We start from the raw sequence: 20173 nt of genomic DNA, 5'->3' as shown, positions 1-20173 counted from the left end.
GTTTCTGGTCATCAATTTATTTGCATAAACAAATCACTGTATCAGCGATCATGTGTCACATTAAAAGAATTTTTTTTTAGGCAGCTTTACTGGTCACTAAATCATCCCTTCAATGATAGCGCGTTAAAAAGCACGCATTTCTTCACATAACTAATACACACTTGGCAAGACTGACAGGACAAGTCGTACACTCCAGACATTTACTGGGAAAGCATATTCTCTAAGCACTCTTAGTATGGCAGCAGCCTTGTGCTCATGGAAAACAGGAAAAGTGCCTTCACAAACATTCAGAAGCACACAAACTAAAATACTAAAATTCAATGACAGTGCACTGCAGATTTTAATCGCAGTCCCAAGAAAACCTGATTCGCTCATTATGTTAAACAGACTTTGACCTTCCTGTCATATCTTAAGGCCAGAATATTTTTTCCTTTCTCCCCTAATAGTTTCAGGGAAGTGGTGGTTTTCTTCAAACAGGGACCATAAATTTTATTCCCGCAGTTATTGCATCTTTTTTTTCCTTATTTAATAATTCCATGTATGTTTAGATAGATATATTATGAATAGCTATGCAGCAATATTCTATAAAAATGCATAAGACTCAAAGCTTTGGTTCACACTGCTCTTCAAGCTATTGAATACAACAACATGGTTTGATTTTCTTCGAGGTATGGAGTTACCACCTTTGTTTTTAGGTAAACTGCCTTCTGAAATAATGAATATAGTTCAAACTATAATACACTGTGATAAGATCTGAATAAAATGAGCCAGTCTCAGCAAAATGTCCACAAAACCGTACAGAATTTAAGACAAATGCAAAAAAGCACATGCGTAGAAGGCATTTTCTCTAAAATATCAATGCATAAAGCAAGCGTCACTCCACAAATACATAACGTATAGCATCACAAATGCAGACTCAAGTGAGGCGTTTCCCTTTTGAAACACAAGGTACCATCAATGAAAAGGGTACAAACTAAGGCAACATATACCATTTTTTCCTACTGAAGATTACCAACCAGTATCTAATGCAAGAGTTGGATTATATCAGAGCTTAAAAATGTAACAAACAAAACAAAAAAAAAGACAACTTAAAAGTAGCGTACACAAGCATCCTATCTCCCTGATGTCTTCCTTCACTAACTATAGTACCTCAAACACTTGTGCTTGTTTTCTCTGCAGTGCTTTCTGAACAAGTGGAGCATTGGTATGCATCACCCCTTCATTAAAATTAAAACAAAAAGCTTGTTCATTTCACACAAGGAAATAGTTCCAACATTAGTGCATTTCTTAACAGCAGTTGGAAGGTAAGTGTGCATATGAAATGCTTTAGAAATACAACATTTAAATGCTTCACATGCCAATAAGAACTAGACATGGCCACTAAAGAAAACCCACACACTTTAGTCATTATAAACTATTTTCCAGATAAAAGATCACGTGCACTGAATGAACAACTCTGCATGCCACAGAAGCTGACATTAAGGAACCAATCCTTGTAAAATGACAGACGTGTCTGTAAAACGCATCAGTAAGGAGTACTGAGATAGTCTGTCATGTGAAACCTGTAGTTCCACAGTAAATATGAAATGAATTTATTTGCTGTTTAAGAAGGGAAAAGCAACATTTTTATTAACATCTAAAAGCCACAAACTTAAAAGCATCTGTAATACTTAACATACATCATTTTTTACGTTTTCCATATAGGCATTATTGTCAACAGCCGTTATTTGTGCACTTTCAGGTGCAGAAGTGCATCTGGAGGTATTTAATGCTCATTTCTACCTTCCCTGTGCATGTATACAACTAACTGAACCCATTCATTCTGGGCAATAATTGGGCTGGGAATAGAGCTCAAAAATCTGATAAAAATGTAACTAGTATTGCCATTTTGCACTGCAAAGTAATGCATAAGTCAGTAATGGTACGATGACCTTTTGTTATAGAACTATTACCATTGGTCAGTGCTATCTGCGGTCAGATGCTGGATAAGGGTTTGCTAGACGTCAACAGTACACAGAGGTTCACTGCCAGGTTGAGCAGACTCCATTATAGTCATCTTCGGCTTCTTTCTTGCCTCCTCCTGAAATGAATATAAAAAGACAGATTAGTACGCACTAGAAAAGCTTTTTAGTGGTCACTTTACTGAATTTATTTTGGTCGACTGCAATGCATCAACTCATCCAAACGAGATGTTTTTAATCTTTAGCCAACTTAATTTATCCGAAGTGCAAGATTTGGCTGGAAGAGGCCATATATTTGCAGCTGTACCCTTTCTCGAGCCAGTTTCATCATCTCCTCTCGTAATTTGTTGAGGATGTGGAGGTTTGGCTTGTTCTTTTTGGCATACTGCTGAAGCTCAATCACACTCTTATCGGAGTTCTCCTGAAGACGACACAAGAATTCAACATTACAAGCATGAACTCATATTTAATCTCTTATAATGCAGAGTATGTTTTGACAAAATATAGTGCTGACCTTTTTTACCATCTTGTTGCTTTCTCTGCCATACATGCGCAGCAGTGAACCCCAGTTCTTCACGTGAGGATGAAGCATCTGGAGGATCTTCTGTGATGCCAGCTGCTTTCCAACCCTCTTATTTTTACCTGCAGTCAACAAGAGTAACAGTATTAGGCTTGTGAATAACCTGCAGAGTGGACCAATGCTTATTTCTTAAGTCAGCGCTGTGAAACTTGAGTGCGCTAAATGAAAGTTCTTTTTAGGCATGGATACTCACACCAGCCGCGTACAGTGTGCTTCCCACATGTCATGACATATTCACTCTTCTGGTTCTTTCCTGGAATCACCTCAAACTTTATGCTGGTGTCACCCATGCCATGGTTTCTATGGAACAGACAGTAACAGATTTTCAATTGCTTCTTAATCAGACTTGATGACATTTCAAGGTCCCACAGGCTGTCTGGTTCTATTAACAGATGTGCTTCTATTAATATTAAATTGTCTGTGTAATCAAATGAGAAATTATAACATACCTCTTAAGGCACTCATGAAGGATCTGATATGGTGAGAGTAAACCTGCTTTGTTTGTCAGCTCATACACCCTTGAATCTTCAATACTGATATGATTAAAATACTATGGGATGGGAAAAGGAAATAAACAGCCATAAGTACCACAAAGAAAAGAACTCCAAAGATAAAATGTCTTCATTCAGAAAGAAGAGCAGTACCTCCAGTTCATCTCCCTCTATGGGCTTCTCCTCAGACGTCTGCTTCACAAAGTCAGGAATGAGGATCTCCAGTGTTGCTCGAGCTGTCCAAAAGAGAACAACAGTATGAATAAATTAGTTCTCCAGTAAAATAAATGTTTAAAAGAAAATCTATTCATAAAGAAAATGTATTCCTGCTATAGACTAAAAGTTAAAGACTCATATGAAGAGAGGGGAGAAGGTACCAGCTTTATTCTTGGCGAGTTTTTTACTACTTGCTGTTCCTGTGCCATATGTAACACCATCTATAATGACTGAGGCTCCGAAGGGTTCACTTGGGTTTTCTGTGTAAAGAACATAATTACATTAAGACCTTTATATTTAATAAAAAACAATAAAATCATTACACCATTGGCACAACGTCAAGCCCAAAATCTCAATGAAATGAAATGAAGTGAAATGAAACATCTGTCATTAATTACTCACCCTCATGTCATCTCAAACCTGTAAGACCTTCGTTCATCTTCGGAACACAAATTAAGATATTTTTAAAGAAATTCGAAGGATTCCGATCCACACATAAACAGCAACGTCATTGCACCTTTTGAGGTCCAGAAAGGTAGTAAAGACATTGTAAAAATAGTCCATGTGAGTACAGTGGTTTAACCTTAATGTTATGAAGCGATGAGAATACTTTGTGCGCAAAAAAAAAAAAAAAAAACCCACTAACAATCTGAACTGTTGTCATATGCAGCTGTCATAGTGAACGCGGTTTAGTGCTTCCGTGTTCTACGTCAGAACACCAACTCATTATTGGCCGGCTCCTACGTCAGCATCACATGCATGCGTCATGCTGCTCACGTGTACAGCGTCAGCCAATACTGAGCTAGCGTTCAGACGTATACACGGAAGCGCTGCATTGCCTTCACTACGTCAACGGCATATGACAAGTTCAAATTGTTAAATAAAGTCGTTATTTTTGTTTCGGTGCACAAAAAGTATTCTCGTCGCTTCATAACATTAAGGTTGAACCACTGTAGTCACATGGACTATTTTAACGATGCACTTACTACCTTTCTGGACCTCAAAAGGTGCAATGACGTTGCTGCCTATGTGTGGATCAGAATCCCTCTAAATTTCATTAAAAATATCTTAATTTCTGTTCTGAAGGTGAACGAAGGTCTTACGGGTTTGAGACGACATGAAGGTGAGTACTTAATGACAAATTTCATTTTTGGTTGAACTAACCCTTTAAGCATTTTATTGCTTTTACAACAGCATTTTAACACAATTTTCAAGTACAATGATAAAATCATAACCCATTTTCTGCCAAATGATAGTTCATTAGCATAACTGCAAAATATACATTTAATAATTTAGCAGACGCTTTTATGTAAAACGACTTACAAATGAAGGGAGCAATAGAAGCAATCAATCCAACAATATGGCAACAATATGCAAGTGCTGTGACTAGTCACAGTTAGTCTAGCACAGTACAAGTAGCAGGTTGTTTTTTTATTTTATAGATATATAGGAGTGTAAGTGTTAATATTAATGAGTCAAGTGTTATACTGCAGATATGCAGACTTGCTGTATAATTTAACTCATGCTTACTATTGGCTATTTTATTTATTTTTTTTTGCATTTTAGTCTTTAGCATTATTCTACTTACCACATTCAAAAAAGTTGTAAACTGGTCGCACTTTGAGTACTCTTTGCATATACTCGTGTAAAATGCACACTTCTGACTTCCCATTGGGGTTGATGACAAACTCTGAAACATAAACATAGTCAGTCTTGTTAAAACACCAAGTTGTGTGCTACATGTTAATTCATAAATGTACAGACTCTCAGACAGGTACCTTTCTTTGTGGGAGCATCTTGTACAGACAGTGTGATAAGTTTCTGATTGGCAGGTAGAATGGGCCTCTCAGACTCCGCCTGTTTCCTCTTCATGTCCCTGTTGAACTGTCTGCGCTCAGCCCATGTGCGAAACTTCTTCACAGTCACTTGCTCAAAATCGAAGCACTTCTCTAGGTAGCCTCTAAACTCCTCAATTTCTGGAATACAAGTCACGAGAAGATGGGGCTTACAAACCATGTGTATACTGATTAATGATGCACAAGAAAGAATAAAACCTCATCCTCTTACCAATAGACTCATCTTTGCAGACCTCAACCTTGGCTTTGACCTGGCCCAGCGCTCCTTGTGCAGTATCACTGGCTTGGCTCTCCTTCCCCTCAGAAGATCCTCCTGGCTCCATGATGTCAAGTTCTGGATCTTCTGATGTTGATCTGCAGGTCAGCTCTTCTGTGGCAGTAGAGTCAGGCTCATCGGCTCTCTCCGATGAGACGCCCTCCTCCCCAGATTTCACTGGAGACACCTCTGCTGTGGGAGTCACCTCTCCATTGTGTTCCCTTTCTTCTTGTTCCTTCATTTTCTTGTAGTGCAAGCAGGGAATGCTACTGGTTGGTGGGTCATGTTTCTAGAGGGGACATGAGTAGAACACAGAGATAAGATGCATGAGAATGCAAAGATCAATTCAATTTGTAAGTAGAAAAATGCAATAAGCCAAAATACTATCATGAAAGTCTTATCTCAGATGACAAACCATTTACCCTAATGCTTCCTGTTCCAAGGAAGTAAGGTCTAGACCAGGTCACAACTCTGGTTTCCCGGTGGAGGTAGACTGGAATGCCAGAGTTATGGAATGTCATGATCCACCCATCGGGTAACGGCTCAGTTGGCGGACGCCCACGACCTTAAAATAAAATAGAAATCAATAAAATATTAATGTCAATCAATAATAATAAACACACAGAATCCTATCTAGGTTTCTGTTCTGAATTAGCATTACTGTCACTAACAAAAACTAAAAAATAACCAGTATAACTGAAAAATAAAACACATTTACATGATGCCAAAAATGACTAAAATAAAAACATGACCACAAATTACTTTGTCTGATACAGAATATACACTACCATTTAAAAGATTTATACTCTTACTCAGCAAGAATGCATTAAATTGATTAAAAGTGACAAAAAAAAAAAAAAAAAAATACTTAATACAGTTTACAAAAGACATCTGTAATACTTAAAAGCTGTCTTCAACATTGATAAGAAAATTCAGTTTTCGCTTCCACGGGAATTCATCTCAAAATATTACAGTTTACTGTGTTCAAATAAATGCTAATTTGGTGAGCATGAAGGACTTTTCAAAAATATTTAAAATAAATCTTACCAACCCAAAACTTTTGAACTGTATGCATTGTAAAGGCTTTACATTTTATAACATATTAAAACAGCACAAGATAACACTATTGAGAACACTACAGGGGCCTGAGAAACTGAATGCAGCATGATAATAATGCTAAATGATAAAACGCACACAAAAAAAAAAAAATGCTAAAACTACATTCTCAAAGAGCATGAAACTACAGAAAACTATAACATACTTGAGTTTGAAAAGACCCGTCACCTTTGCGTAGTTATGTAAAGTTAAGACATTTTAAAGTAATGCAGTCTAACATTTTAACAGTAGCAACAGTGTTTTTGACAAGATGGCTCACTCTTAAGAACGGTCTTAATTTTGGTCATCATGGGCTGAACTCCAGCCTCTCCGTCTGAATGGTGATCACTGTCTCCAGCGTACTTGTCTTCAGCCAGACGCCTCTTCTTGGGCATGGGCATGCCTTCCTCCAGCAGGGCATCTACATCATTGTCAAAGTCCTCCTGGAAGAGTAGGTGGGTAAGAAACTGGCAGCCACTGACATGTCATCGACTAAATGTACATTGAGAAGACGATTTAAATCAAGCCCACTTTGTGAGCTGTAATTCAAATGTTCTTCAAATGGACCACCTTGTTACACTGCAGGATCCTTCTTGATGAATGAAAGACACGTGCTCTATGTGTGGTAGATGCACATTTTGAATGATGGGCATTTAGAGGTTTAGATGACAATAATTAGCCTACATTACAATGTAATGTTTCTATAAGAGACCATGCATTTTACCTCATAGGAGTAATTCAGATCCTCCTCGTGCGCTTGCTCCTGCTGAACTATCATTTGAGACATGAAACCACTCGGCTCTCCATCTTCCACTTCCAGAAAGTTTTCGCTGAAATCTTCCAGGTCGTCCAGCACAGCAAACTCAACCTTGTTCTCCTGCTCTGTCTCCAGCTCTTCGCTGTTTCTAGCTAAACCTAAGGAACCGCTGCTCATGGTTGAGCTGCCCGGCACACTTCTCTGCTTTAAAGAATCATGCAATTCGCCATTCAGGCCCTCTAGGCTCTGATCTTCATTGCTAACCTGCCCCAAACCAGTGTACAACACCTTCCTATCTTTGCTCTTGCTGCTGTCAGAAAAACTGACACTGATCTTTACATCTTTGAGGAGTTTTAGATCAGGTAAGAACTTGGTAACTGGGGGAGCGTGGCGAGCGGTTCTAGGGCACTTGGCCATGGGGTCAGGATTATCTGACAGGCGGCTACTAATGGACAATGTGCGCTTGTTGAGAAGGAGCTGTTCATCCCTGTCCACTGCTGGGGTGTGTTGGTGTCCATCACCACCAGAGCTAACGTCCATTTCCTCTGCGTCACTGGACGTTTGCAGGGGAGGTGGTGGAGGTGCTTTACTGAAATCATTCCCCGCCAATACTGCATCTGGTGGCTCCAATGGGAGGGGAGGTAAAATCTCATTCACATCCATGTTAAATTTCTTTAAAAAGCTATATTCAAAATTATGCGATAATGCTATTGGGAAGGGATCTGTCTAATTCAGCTAAAATAAATTGCAGCCCTAATACATGCATGAATACATTACACAGCTCAAGACACCTATTTAATAATATTCATGTGCATGGTTGAATATGCTAAGCTGACTACATTGTTCTTTTCATTAATGTAGACAGCTTTTTACAATTCACTGTCTCAATTATTGGAAATCACAATGCATTCAGCTTAAAAGTTGACCACATCTAAACACTGTCCATCCTGGGAAGCCAGATCTTCTGCCAGTACTAAAAGAAAAAGAAAAAGAAAAAGAAAGATCAAGAGGAATTCAAAGAGCACCATGAAAATTTTGTACAGCTCTAGATGGCAAAACTTTTCAGATACATCTTTAATTCCCGATATATTTAACTTATGACGTACGCCTCAGAGAGCCGTATTAACACAATCGACACAATTTGTAGGTCGCGATGAAAAGACACTGAATTTGCAAGGTAACCATAAGCCTAAAGGCCTTTGCTAATTGGTCAGCTAGGAGTAACTAAAAGCAATATGGTTACATTTAACCAAACAGATATTTAAAAAAAAAAAAAACTCAAATTTTGTGTTGTATCATTGGGTCATAAAACATTTATCTGCGCGCTTTTTGTTTTAATCTGCAGAAACCGATGAATGCTTCGATTAGTTGGTCCGTGTTAGCCATAGTAAGGAGCCGTGTGCAGCAACCAAACCTTTTCAGCTGAACCGAGCGTGAATCTGCTAAATGTCGACAGGAGTAAATATCAGCGAGGTTTCGACACACTATTCTCTTTTACTCACCTAATTACACAAATGCTCTACTGAAATCCGCATACACTCAAAGGCTTTCTCTGTTTATTGGTTTCAGATGGCCGTCTCCTCTCTCCGCCATCTTCACTGCAGAGCGGCATCAGGGGATCTGAACACGCCTCTCAACCGGTGCCAACGTGCATGTGATTGGACCAACGTCATTAATTTTTTTTTTTTTTTTACTGAAATTTGCTTCAGATGCTCCTAAATTGCAATTTAAGAAGATTTGAAGCAATCTATTTGTTTCTTGTCTTGGTGAAATAAAATACTAACGTTACACCACAACATTAACAGACATTATCATAAATGACACATTTACAGAGTTGGATATGTAACAGTGAACAGTGAGAGCAACTTCAAGCAGTTTGTATGAGTGTTTTTGTAGTGGTGTACAGTTATATTATTAAATATTTAGTGGATATGACTATTACAAGTTTTTCGTGCTAAATGTGTCAGCTTTGTACGATTCGTGAATGAATCATGGTTCTGAGTCGAATATTTTCAATGAATCGGTTGACTTGGAGACAGTCGCTGTTCATCAATCTGTTATCCCCTCGAATGTCTACCTCTGTCTTACATTTTAAAAAGCATTTTTGCTCTGATGTGGAAAGCCAGTGATACATTAGGGTCACCAAATCTGACAAGGCAACACAACAAGTTACCAAAATCTGTTACCCGGCCTCCTCTATTTCACACAGAATGGTTTTATTGTTACCCAAATTTATTCTGGTGATCTAGCCTCCACTGTTTTATGAATTTCTGCTGAACACAAAAGAAGATATTTTGAAGAATTTACAAAACAGTTGATGGGCCTCATTGACTATTTGATTTTCATTTTTGGGAGAACTATCCCTTTAAAAGTATGAAAATTAAGCAGATTTTCTAAATGACTTCATATTTTGTAAGCAGAATTACCCCTGGAACCAATTAAATTGGGACTGATGAAATCACAAAAAAAAAATATCTTTATAAATACAGATTATTCAATGTAACGTTACATATCATGGCTTTACTGGAACGGTTGGATCGTGTAATAGCCTATGCCACGCCGGGATGCCATAATGTAAATGAATCACTGAAACGAAAGAACCGATTCGCGGAAATGAGTCACCAGAGTCGGCGCATGATCTGATAGGGGGCAGTAATCGGCCTCTTTCTCCAAGAACAGCAGAAGCTGAAGAGGAACGCTTGCAACGTCATGGTGATGACGTTTCATGAGTAACGTCAGAGGAAGTTATTCCAGTAAATTCGCGTTAACTAACAAGTTAAAACCTTAGAGGCTTTATCCACTCCAACGTTAAAAACAGAGCAGTTTTTAATCAAAGCGTCAACCTTTTCCCACCAGCACGATGATGATGATGGACGAGGATCAGCCCAGGACATTGTAAGTGCTGCTGTAGTTTACTCGGCCGCTTTGCGAAGCCAAACTCGTGTTTAAACACGTTTATTAAAGCGGCGCACAGGTCGCAAGCACAGCACGCCAAACTTCACATAATAAGCTCAAAAGCACGAGTCCGTTTCTAATTCTATGATATAATTTAAGTGTAGTATGGACGTCCATGCTTTCAGTGTCTGCACAAGCCGGCTAGACAAACACAAAACTGGGGCAGCAGAACCGAGCCTGATAGAGGTGTCGGTGATGAATATAGTGTTTGCTGTAACCCTGTTTTAATTTATCCACTTATATCTACATTGATGAACTAATCTGTCTGCACTGTGAGTAATTACAGTGCAGAAGAAGCTTTTGCTAGCACACAAGTTCCGTTGGTAGCGCTAGGCTTCCGTTACCCAAAGAGCTAACTACTAAAAAAGCGCTTAAATGTTATTATATGCCCCACAGGGCCTTTATCGGACTTTTCTTTGGTGTAAAAGCTTACATTAGAAAGACAGCATGTTTGTTAGGTGTGGTTTATATCATATATAACTGTTAGAGCTTTTGGATCACATTAGCTGTTCGCTCTCGTGCGCTGAAAACGTGGCAGAAATGAAACCCCGCGGAATGTGCTGCTGGCGTGAGAGATGGAGGAAAAACGCAACGTTTTGACCGTGTTTCTCAGTTTGCTGTGCTCTCCTGTGTTTTTAGGTATGTCGGGAACCTCTCCAGGGACGTGACGGAGGCCCTCATCCTGCAAGTGTTCTCCCAGATCGGACCCTGCAAAAGCTGTAAAATGATAATTGATGTGAGTTGAAAGAGCATCTGAAATCCAGGGATACCACTGCCATGGAAAATGGGGAAATATTTTTTTAAATGGCGCTTTTCAGGTCTGGAAAAGTAATACAAGTTGGTATAATCTTAAGCGTCATGGACTATTCTGTAGTTAATGCACTTTTCTAACTATTTTCAGGTCTAGCTATTGCTTTCTTGCTCTTAGATTGTTCATTTTGAATTGATAAATCGGTTCACAAAATGGTATATATGTGATTTAACAGTGAATCGATCTGCATCAAAATTATATTTAAAGATCCCTTTCAATTAATTTGTGGTTACTGAATAGGTCATGGAAATTCACTGATCAAAAAGAGTGGGAAACTTGTAACTTAAACAAGATCAGTGTTTGACTTGGTTCATTTGGTCTGTTTTTTAGACGGCTGGAAATGACCCATACTGCTTTGTGGAGTTCTATGAGAACAGACACGCTGCAGCAGCTCTGGCTGCCATGAACGGCAGGAAGATCTTAGGAAAGGTAAGATATCTCAAATACATCCACAAAAGTAAACTTGATGTGGTTTGAAATGAAGCTTCACCCCTTAAATGTGGTGTCAGAGGTACGGTAATGCTATTTACGAAGATGACACGCAGTAGGAAATTCACTTTTAACTTGTGCATCAAATGTTTTTTAAATTTATTCATCTCATCAACTATCTACAATATGCAAATCAAAATGATCAAGGATTTATTGCTATTTTAAAGACTTTTGGTCAGTTTGGACCAGGCCAAATAACAAAGACTTGAAGAAATGTAGGAAGCTGCACATACGACAGTGCACAGAAGTCAAGTCAAATTCTAGTCATGTGTTCATTGTACATGCTCATAAAGTTGGGCTTATGGCTTTGTTAACATGGTAATATATATTTTAATATAGCTGAGAATATTATGGCTGTATTCATAGTTATAAGCAAAAATATTTTCCCAGAAAGTCCTTGCAACAAACCAAAACCCTTCATTTGTCCAATGGAGAGGTTCATTACTCTGTCATGTTCCAAACTTCACAAAGCATGAGAACTTTTTGTTTTTGAGTCATCTTTTGGGTACAGGTTGATCATTTTTATTTTTGTTCCCCCCATCCATATCTGTTAACACCTTTATCATCATCTACACCTGTACCAGGCCTTCAAATTTAGCAAAGCCTTGGCAAAATATATTCAGTGCAAATATTTTATCCTCAACAGGTAATGAAGGACCTTTTGAAGATTAATACAAGTTGATAATATCACTCTGTTGTAAGTCTCTTGCTATTTAGACTCTTCTTCTATGTAGAAAATAATTCCAGAGGTTTTTTTTTTATTTTTTTATAAATAGTCCCTTTTTCTTTGAGCTTGAGTGATCATCAGGGGTTTTTTTTTTTTTGTCAGATAATTTCTTCAGCAATTTGGAGGCTCACCATATTGTGCGGCTAAGTAAGATGAAGGTGATGTGTTATGCTGAAGTTTGTCTTACTCTTCCCGGTCTCTACTCTGCTTTCTCTCATAGGATATGAAGGTTAACTGGGCCTCAATGCCAAGCAGTCAGAAGAAAGACACAAGCAGTAAGTGTCCTTTTTAGGAGACTGTTTAATTTGACTTTTGAATATTGCTAATGGATACATGTGCATGTCATTGAGTTGTATTGGCAAAGAGAATGTGTGGTCAAACTGTAAAGCATGCATTCTTTATCTTTGACTGACTGTTTTCATTATTGTAGATCATTTCCACGTCTTTGTCGGTGACCTGAGCCCAGAAATCTCAACAGATGATGTCAGAGCAGCCTTTGCTCCATTTGGAAAGATATCGTAAGGGGAATATAATATTGTGTAATTTTAAATTTTATTTAAAACTCTTTGGAGCTGGATTGTCTTAACATTCGGATTCTTCATGTGTTTGGTGCAGTGACGCCCGTGTGGTGAAGGACCTGGCCACAGGCAAATCTAAAGGATATGGTTTCATTTCCTTCATTAATAAATGGGTAAGAGTTAAAGTTTTTTGTTAACCTGTTGAAGCGCACTAGCCCGACCTCGGGCTTGACGTCACTTTGTTTACCTTTCTTTACACTTAATATATAGACTACTGTCTAAAAATGTTAATAATGTTAACAAATTATACATCATTTGGAAGGTTTAGGGGTTTCGTGTCATTATACAGTCTCTGTATTACTATATAGATGCTCCAGCAACAGTAATAAGGGGCTTTTGCACCGAATAGTTCTAGGAACTAGCCACTAGGATAGTTCCCCGAGAACTAATTTCTCCCCTGAGCCATATTCCTGGTGCGAATGCAATTGTGAAGCAGCCGACAGCAGCGCCTTTAAGAGCACCATTTACAAATGCTACAAACCGGTGGATGGATCAGTGCTGTTTGTTGTGTGTTGTGGGTTTCGTGATAACGGAGATGGAATATAAACACATTTACGTGACTGAAAGAGCAAAAAGTGGGGCTAAGAGAGGAAATCTCCTATGACAACTTTCAGTATTACGTATTATTACAGTATTATTATATGGGTCACTGAGGCTGAGAAAAGAACACAACCCTGCAGACAAAAGGTAAATGCAGTTATCGCTGTTTTCCATGTTCGTGAAGTAAATATGTTTACACAGCTTTTTAAAAATACCGGGTGCCGGTGTTTGACACGCATTTGACTCATTAATGTACACTTACGTCACTGATAATTCCTATAGAGCTGGATTAGACCCTACTCTGAAGTAGAAGGTAATTTAGTTCCCCCAAAAGGAGTCCCTAGAACTAAAATCGTTCCTAGTTCCTGCGGCGCGTACACAGCAAAATCCAGGTACTTCAGCCAATAGTTCTAGAAACTATGAAAAGGTTCCTCCGGTGCAAAAGCCCCTATATAGTAATTTGCGTTGGGAGTACAAATGACATTCAAAATCAAAACGGGACTTCATACCTGTAATGAAATAGCGAACTCAAGATGAATCATGTCTGTCGCACTTGGGTCAACTGTCCATGATAAGCCTTCAGTGGAAAACATTCCACAGCTTTTTGTCCACAAAAGCATTAAATATGTGAAATATAGATATTATACATTGTTTACATCAGATTTTGCTTGAACAATCTGCCCTTCATCATTGTTCAAGAAATTATGCAGTCTGAGCACCATTTATGTTATAAAACTGTATACGATAGTATACATTACACTCTACAAACACACAAGCCCACCTCCAAAGTTTTTTTTTTTTTCCATAATAGGGTGGTAGTTTTAATCATTATCCAAGCAAGGATTTTGTGACATCTTGAGAGGACTAGCCAGTCATTTACTTTGTAATCAGCCATCCACTGTCTTTGGCTAAATGTTCTGTCCATCAAGATTTTACCACAATGCGAAGATGATTCCAACAACGCACTTGATGTTTATCTTCCGCATGTGCAAATAGAGGTGTTTTATGATTATGGACGGATGGCTGTCTTGACCATTCAGCTGCGAGCTCTCAATTGACATGCACCTGTCACTCATTGTTTTTCTTCCGCGTCCAGATTGCCTTTATGATTGTAATCCTCATCACTGTTATTGTGGATTCTTGTCACTCAAAAACTTTTTTTTTTTTTTTTCTTTTTTTTCCCCTCATGAGTACGTGTTAGAGAAGTGAGCGAAGTCAGCGAAATCATATCGATAGTTATGTGTGAGTGGATACAAACACCAGTGGAATGTCTATGTATTAAGACAAAGGACCAAAAGTTTTTAAAAGACTGAATGTTGTCTGCTGCCTGAATGACATTCCATTTGTGTATGTATGGAGACAAGATTGTTTTTGGAGGCAGATTGCTGTCTGAATTGGCCATTAATTAGCTTCTTTATGGAGCATGTTAATGTATGGAGTAGGGATGCTAACGATTAATCGAAGATTGAATAATTGTCGATAAGAATTTAATCTATAAACTTATTGATGGTCAATTAAGCAAGGTCATTGTTAAAGTAGTTTTGAAGTGCATGTGGCTCATGCGCAAAACACCAAAACTCGTGCAAAAATTAAGCAAGCATGCCATAGTTACATATTCTAAATGTATTTAATAAGATCCTGGTTAATGAGTGATGATCTAACAGTACTGTTTCAGCTGTGCGCTCCTATTCTATGGGGTCATCATTGTGACATCGGATCCCAGAAGTCCTATAGCTTTAGCCAAGCAACATGTCATGTCACTCCGTGTCTCAGCATGTCACATCGTCTCTACCCACTATACTCACCCACAACACCTGAAGTCTAGTTTTTATTGGTTGAACTTTCAAATGACGTTGGAAAACACTGCTAGCTCAGTCTCTAACTGAAACAACAAATATGCTTGCTGTATTCTGCTAGTTCAGACCTTTTCAACAAAATATGACAAGTCCATTTATGTTCAATGATTTCATATTCCCTATATTCACTGTAAGGCCAAGCTTCTAAGCTTTAAAACTACACTTATTTTGTGTTGGTTAAGAGTTTAAGTAACATAATAACTTGATAGCACCCCCGCTTCAGATTTAAGAGGTTATGGTTGACTATTAATTGATCATTATTTTAAACATTCCTAGTATAAAGAGACATAAGAGGATGCTGATTGCTCTGTGAATGACTGGCAAACAACTTAGTTTCCGTGTATAGGGGGACTATTATTATTATTAATAAAAATAATAATAATAATAATATTATTATTATTATTATTATTATTATTATTATTATTTTTATTTATTTTATTTTTTTTGTAAATAGGTTTTGTGTGAATTTATAACACAACTTGTGTGCATTGTTTGACATTCAAATTAAATTTATTATTATCATTTATTTATTCAAGTTAAAAGAAAGACAGGTTTAGTACATGTGTATGTGAAAGTAACTGTAATAGCTTTCTCTAGCCCTCAGATCATTTTGTTACCAAAGGCACTTTGGAGCTCCAAGTGGCCGTTTTTAGAAAAGGCACTAGTCAGAGTCAAAACCTTGCAGGAACCCTCAAACTTGAAACAATAACTTCTTTAGACTTGTGGCTTTGATGCCTTTGTTTCCAGGTGTTACAACCATGTTTATTAATATTTTTTTAATGATAAAAAGATGTTATGCAAAAAAACATTTCTATTCCAATGTATATCAGCTTCTCTAACTTTATTTTTTAACATTTAATTTTGAAATTTGAAAAATTAAGCTCAGATTGTCTTGTTTCAAAAGATACCACAACTATGCACATATTCCAAAGGGTTCAGGAAAGACAGCCATTTGAGTTCAAGCATGTCATTTTTGTGGTGTGGGCTCAAAGGGGGGGGGGTTCAAGATGTTCAAGATGTTCAGTGCCAAAGTTAATCTCAGTTCCAACAGGTTTACATAAATGTACATTTTTGTGTCTTTATGGCTTTTTTTGTTATTGATCAGTTTGATTGGTTTTGTTGCAACTTATAGGATGCAGAAAGTGCCATTCAGCAAATGAATGGCCAATGGCTAGGAGGAAGGCAGATCAGAACAAACTGGGCCACAAGGAAGCCATCAGCTCCCAAATCAAACAATGAAGGTAAATCAGTTAAAACAATATTTGACAGTTTCTTTATTCTCTAATTTCTTGTCTTTAATGTGTTTTATTATGTGAACCACCTATTATGGAACTAGGTAGTTTTATTTCTTTATAATTATGCATCATAATGTTTGTTATACTACTCTAAAATGTTCTCTTTTTTTATTTTAAGCATCCAGCAGCAAACACTTGTCCTATGAGGAGGTTCTGAACCAGTCGAGTCCTAGTAACTGCACTGTGTATTGTGGTGGCATTGCTTCTGGCCTTTCAGGTTTGTACAGATGTCTAAATGTTGTAAATTAGCATATGTTGTGAAAAGGTTTTTTTTTTTTTATTTTTTTAAATGTGATCTTTTAAAACCTAGTCAAATTTTTCAAGTTTTACACACTGTTTCAGTGGATGAATAAATGTAATTGAATTAAATTAAATTAAAAGCTCTATATGCAGAGCTGGATAAAATATAGATGAGTCTTTCAAAAAACATTTCAATATAATGCAGGTCTTATATGCAGTCAGTTTTTCAATGTGTTTTTCTCATCCACTTTAGATCAGCTGATGAGACAGACTTTCTCTCCATTCGGGCAGATAATGGAGATCAGGGTTTTCCCTGAGAAAGGCTACTCATTTGTGAGGTATGTGTCACAATACTTCTCCAAGACTTGAAATCATTCACCTATGCATAAACATGAAAATTTAGCATGTTGCTTTTTCAGGTTCGATTCTCATGAGGGTGCCGCCCATGCCATAGTGTCTGTAAATGGGACCTGCATTGAAGGCCACACTGTGAAGTGCTACTGGGGAAAAGAAACGGCTGATATGAGATCCATGCAACAGATGCAAATGCCCCAGGTACTCTCAGAAACATGTTTTTCCTCTGCCCTATTGCACACTCCTGTAAACTGAAGCCTTACTGTTTCTTCTTGTCCACAGCAGAATAAACCCACCTATGCGGCCCAGCCTTACGGACAGTGGGGTCAGTCATACGGCAACGGTCAGCAGATGGGTCAGTATATGCCCAATGGCTGGCAGATGCCCACTTACGGCGTCTACGGGCAGGCCTGGAACCAGCAGGGATATAAATAAGTACAAATGTGGCTGACTAATCCCTCAGTCCAATCATTAAACCCCACTTCAGTGTGGCATCTGCCCAATGGGACTCACCATTACACCGGTTCAGGGGTTGTTGAAAGGGCTGCATTCAGCCCACTGTACATTATACTCAGACCATTAACTTGGAAGGAATCCTGTCTTTTGTCTCTTTTGTTTTTAGGCCCCAGGATTTTTTTTCTGTTTTTGTCAGATTTTCCTTTTAAAGTACTGCATTTCGGGGACTTTAATTGTCTAGTTTTGCAACAGATGGAATGTCTTTTCAATGTGTTGAATCTGCAGGCTCAATTTAGCTCACACCTCAAACGGTGTAAAAGTTTGAGGTCTAATATACTGCATTCTTTGTATGGAGTTCTTGTCTCTAAACCTGATTTGGTCACGAATATCTTTTTTTTTTTTTTTTTTTTTTTTTTTTTTTTTTTCCTCTCTCTCTTTTTCCTGTCAGTACGGCTATGCTTTATATTATATTTTTACAAGAAAGGTTTCAAGAATTGAGACGTGTGATCCTGATAATTAAATATAAAATATTTTATCTCGTGACGCCTAACGACTAAAGGTATTCTGCATATATAGAGGAGATTGTTCTGTGGCCTTGAATACTTGAGGTTTCAGGAACTTCTGGATAAAGTTTTGGACACAATTACTAAAGCTTTTAACAAGTTGTATTAACACAGAGGTGCAGAAAACATGCTTCTTTCTTTCTTTCTTTCTTTTTTTTTTTCTCAGTTTAAACGTTAGACTATTCATTTTGTAACATGGAATTGTTAGCTCAATTTTTAAAACCTTTTGTTTCATGTTTTTACAAAATCATGTTTGCTTGGATCAGTTGAGGGTGTGACGGCACAGCGGCTAATCAGTGGGAACGGCAGTGCTGTAGCATCTTTGTAAAGATTTTTGTAATTCTGTGTAAAATGAGGTTGTGAATTATTTCTTTAAATCTTGTAAATTCAGGGTTTGTTGAACATCTGTAATGTAATAATGTTGCATGGACATTCTGAACTCTGTTCTTGTTACAATCTCTTGTGAAATTCATAAAAAGGTGTTCATTAGAGTTGCTGAGATGCGATAATTATTATTTTTTTTTCTCTCTCTCAATGCTCCCTCCCCATACTTCACCCTCAAGAGTCACTGTTGAATTTACAAGCCAAAGACATTGACGACGGCAAAGCGAGATCTTGCATGCTTCCACCTTGCTGTACTGAAACGGTGATTGTAATGTCAGTGTTTGTTAGAGGTGTAATATGGAAAGGTGAAGATATGCGAGGTGCTCCTGGGTTTCAGCCACACGCTCAAGTTGCTCAGAAAGCCTAATTATTTACCGGACACTGATGTTTTTTCTCCTACCATAATTCACTTTTTCTTTTTTTCTTACTGGGCCCCAAAACTGAGTCATGCTAAAAATAGATTGAAACAAATTGAAAATGATGAGCAACTATCTTTTTTTTTTTTTTTTTTTTTTTTTTCTTGTCATGTAAATTTATCAACATAGTTATTTAATGTCACTTTTTTTCTCTCTAACTGGGATTTTTGTCTTTTAATTTTGTAAAAAGCTAGAGAGGTTTACTATTATTTTTTAAAACACCCCGATTATATGCTTCCATCTAATGTTGTTCCATTTACTCTTTCACGTGTAAAAACACTTAATAATAACCATTCAAAACTACTTTCAGTTGTCTTGAGTGTTCAATGAAAGAATATTTACCAGTATTTCTTTACAATTGTGTGATAATTCATGATGCTTTGTGGTGAAAGATGACCAATATGGGAGAGTGAGGTAAGATGTGCCACTTTCTGCTATGGTCCTTTTACTCAGTGAGAGAAAAATACATCATACAGAATACATTAACTGCAAATTAGAAAAGAAAAAGTGTTCTGGTCATAATATTTTGAAAAATTCTTGACAGTTAAACACTTTTAATCTTTTATTAAACTGAAAAAAATATATATATATTCAACTTAATATATTAAAGTTTTATAAAAATTATTTGCTGTCTCCTTTTAGATTTGTGAGGCAATATACAATGTAGGGAAAAATCCTTGATCATTTTCTTTGCAAGGTGGGCTTCATTCTGCTAGCAGTCACATGCAGCAGTGCTTTGTATAAAAACCAGACAGTAATAATGCTTCATTTTGTTTTAAAATATGTATAATTCAAGTGATTTCATTGATCCATTTTTATTCTTAACATTCTGATGTATTTTGTAGTACTATACAGTATGTATTTAAAAGGTCTTATTCAAGAGGCCACGTTTTAACTGTTTAAAGCAGAATTTTAAGACCTGTTATGAGAATTCTGTCAGCCTGTAGTGCTTTGGTTTACAGTTTGCCCTCAATAAAGGTTTCACAACATTGCAGCAGTCTGCTTTCTCTGTCTTTAATGCACCACAATATGGCAATTTCAGATTTATAGCAACCCTAAAATAAATAAACACCGTTTTCTTGTAGGGCTCTGAAAAAAAAATGTTTCTATACAGCCTCAGTTCCTCACTTTTTCTGTCATTGGCTTCAGTAGTGTAGCCTACATCTTCAATTTCTCATTCTCCTGCAATGAAGGGTTCAAACATAGACAGAAGTTTATCTAACTAAACGTTTTGAAGAATATTTGTTAGTTTGTGGTCTAATTACATGAGCACCAGCTGTTCGATACCTTCTTAGTG

General features: G+C 37.4%; 2 protein-coding genes across 4 annotated transcripts; one reads left to right on the top strand and one right to left on the bottom strand.

The window, feature by feature from the left end:
- Position 1: 1 nt before the first annotated feature.
- On the bottom strand, positions 2 to 8881 carry dgcr8 (DGCR8 microprocessor complex subunit). Of its 2 annotated transcripts, none has more exons than XM_051895225.1 (14): positions 8715 to 8881; positions 7180 to 8185; positions 6736 to 6898; positions 5783 to 5925; positions 5316 to 5649; positions 5027 to 5224; positions 4837 to 4938; positions 3410 to 3508; positions 3186 to 3268; positions 2991 to 3091; positions 2735 to 2841; positions 2476 to 2603; positions 2269 to 2382; positions 2 to 2080 (listed from the first exon to the last, which is right to left on the bottom strand). In XM_051895225.1, the coding sequence occupies exons 2-14, from the start codon at positions 7873 to 7875 to the stop codon at positions 1997 to 1999; spliced, it is 2352 nt and encodes a 783-aa protein (XP_051751185.1). In that variant the 5' UTR covers positions 7876 to 8185; positions 8715 to 8881; the 3' UTR covers positions 2 to 1996. The 2 variants fall into 2 exon arrangements, with proteins under 2 accessions (XP_051751185.1, XP_051751186.1); XM_051895226.1 differs by lacking the exon at positions 8715 to 8881 and adding an exon at positions 8627 to 8714.
- Positions 8882 to 9872: 991 nt separating this feature from the next.
- On the top strand, positions 9873 to 19179 carry tia1l (cytotoxic granule-associated RNA binding protein 1, like). 2 transcript variants are annotated; one of them, XM_051895230.1, is made up of 11 exons: positions 9873 to 10107; positions 10807 to 10903; positions 11309 to 11407; positions 12415 to 12469; positions 12625 to 12712; positions 12810 to 12885; positions 16301 to 16409; positions 16582 to 16680; positions 16957 to 17041; positions 17123 to 17258; positions 17343 to 19179. In XM_051895230.1, exons 1-11 carry the CDS (start codon positions 10073 to 10075, stop codon positions 17490 to 17492), a joined length of 1029 nt encoding a protein of 342 aa, XP_051751190.1. In that variant the 5' UTR covers positions 9873 to 10072; the 3' UTR covers positions 17493 to 19179. The 2 variants fall into 2 exon arrangements, with proteins under 2 accessions (XP_051751190.1, XP_051751189.1); XM_051895229.1 differs by having other exon boundaries at positions 9879 to 10107; positions 17340 to 19179.
- Positions 19180 to 20173: the final 994 nt, after the last annotated feature.

The sequence above is a fragment of the Ctenopharyngodon idella genome, chromosome 5 (assembly GCF_019924925.1).
Source record: "Ctenopharyngodon idella isolate HZGC_01 chromosome 5, HZGC01, whole genome shotgun sequence".
Taxonomy (NCBI): Eukaryota; Metazoa; Chordata; class Actinopteri; order Cypriniformes; family Xenocyprididae; genus Ctenopharyngodon; species Ctenopharyngodon idella.
This window is presented reverse-complemented; position numbering and strand designations above follow the sequence as displayed.

Excerpts from the sequence above, each read along its gene's own strand:
- dgcr8 (XM_051895225.1), bottom strand. The coding sequence starts at position 7,875 with ATGGATGTGAATGAGATTTTACCTCCCCTCCCATTGGAGCCACCAGAT. Across the intron at positions 5,926-6,735 it reads AATTAAGACCGTTCTTAAGA|GTCGTGGGCGTCCGCCAACT; the intron begins GTGAGCCATCTT and ends TTTTATTTTAAG. Across the intron at positions 3,509-4,836 it reads TTACAACTTTTTTGAATGTG|AAAACCCAAGTGAACCCTTC; the intron begins GTAAGTAGAATA and ends TTCTTTACACAG.
- tia1l (XM_051895229.1), top strand. The coding sequence starts at position 10,073 with ATGATGATGATGGACGAGGATCAGCCCAGGACATT. Across the intron at positions 10,904-11,308 it reads GCTGTAAAATGATAATTGAT|ACGGCTGGAAATGACCCATA; the intron begins GTGAGTTGAAAG and ends TCTGTTTTTTAG. Across the intron at positions 11,408-12,414 it reads GCAGGAAGATCTTAGGAAAG|GATATGAAGGTTAACTGGGC; the intron begins GTAAGATATCTC and ends TTTCTCTCATAG.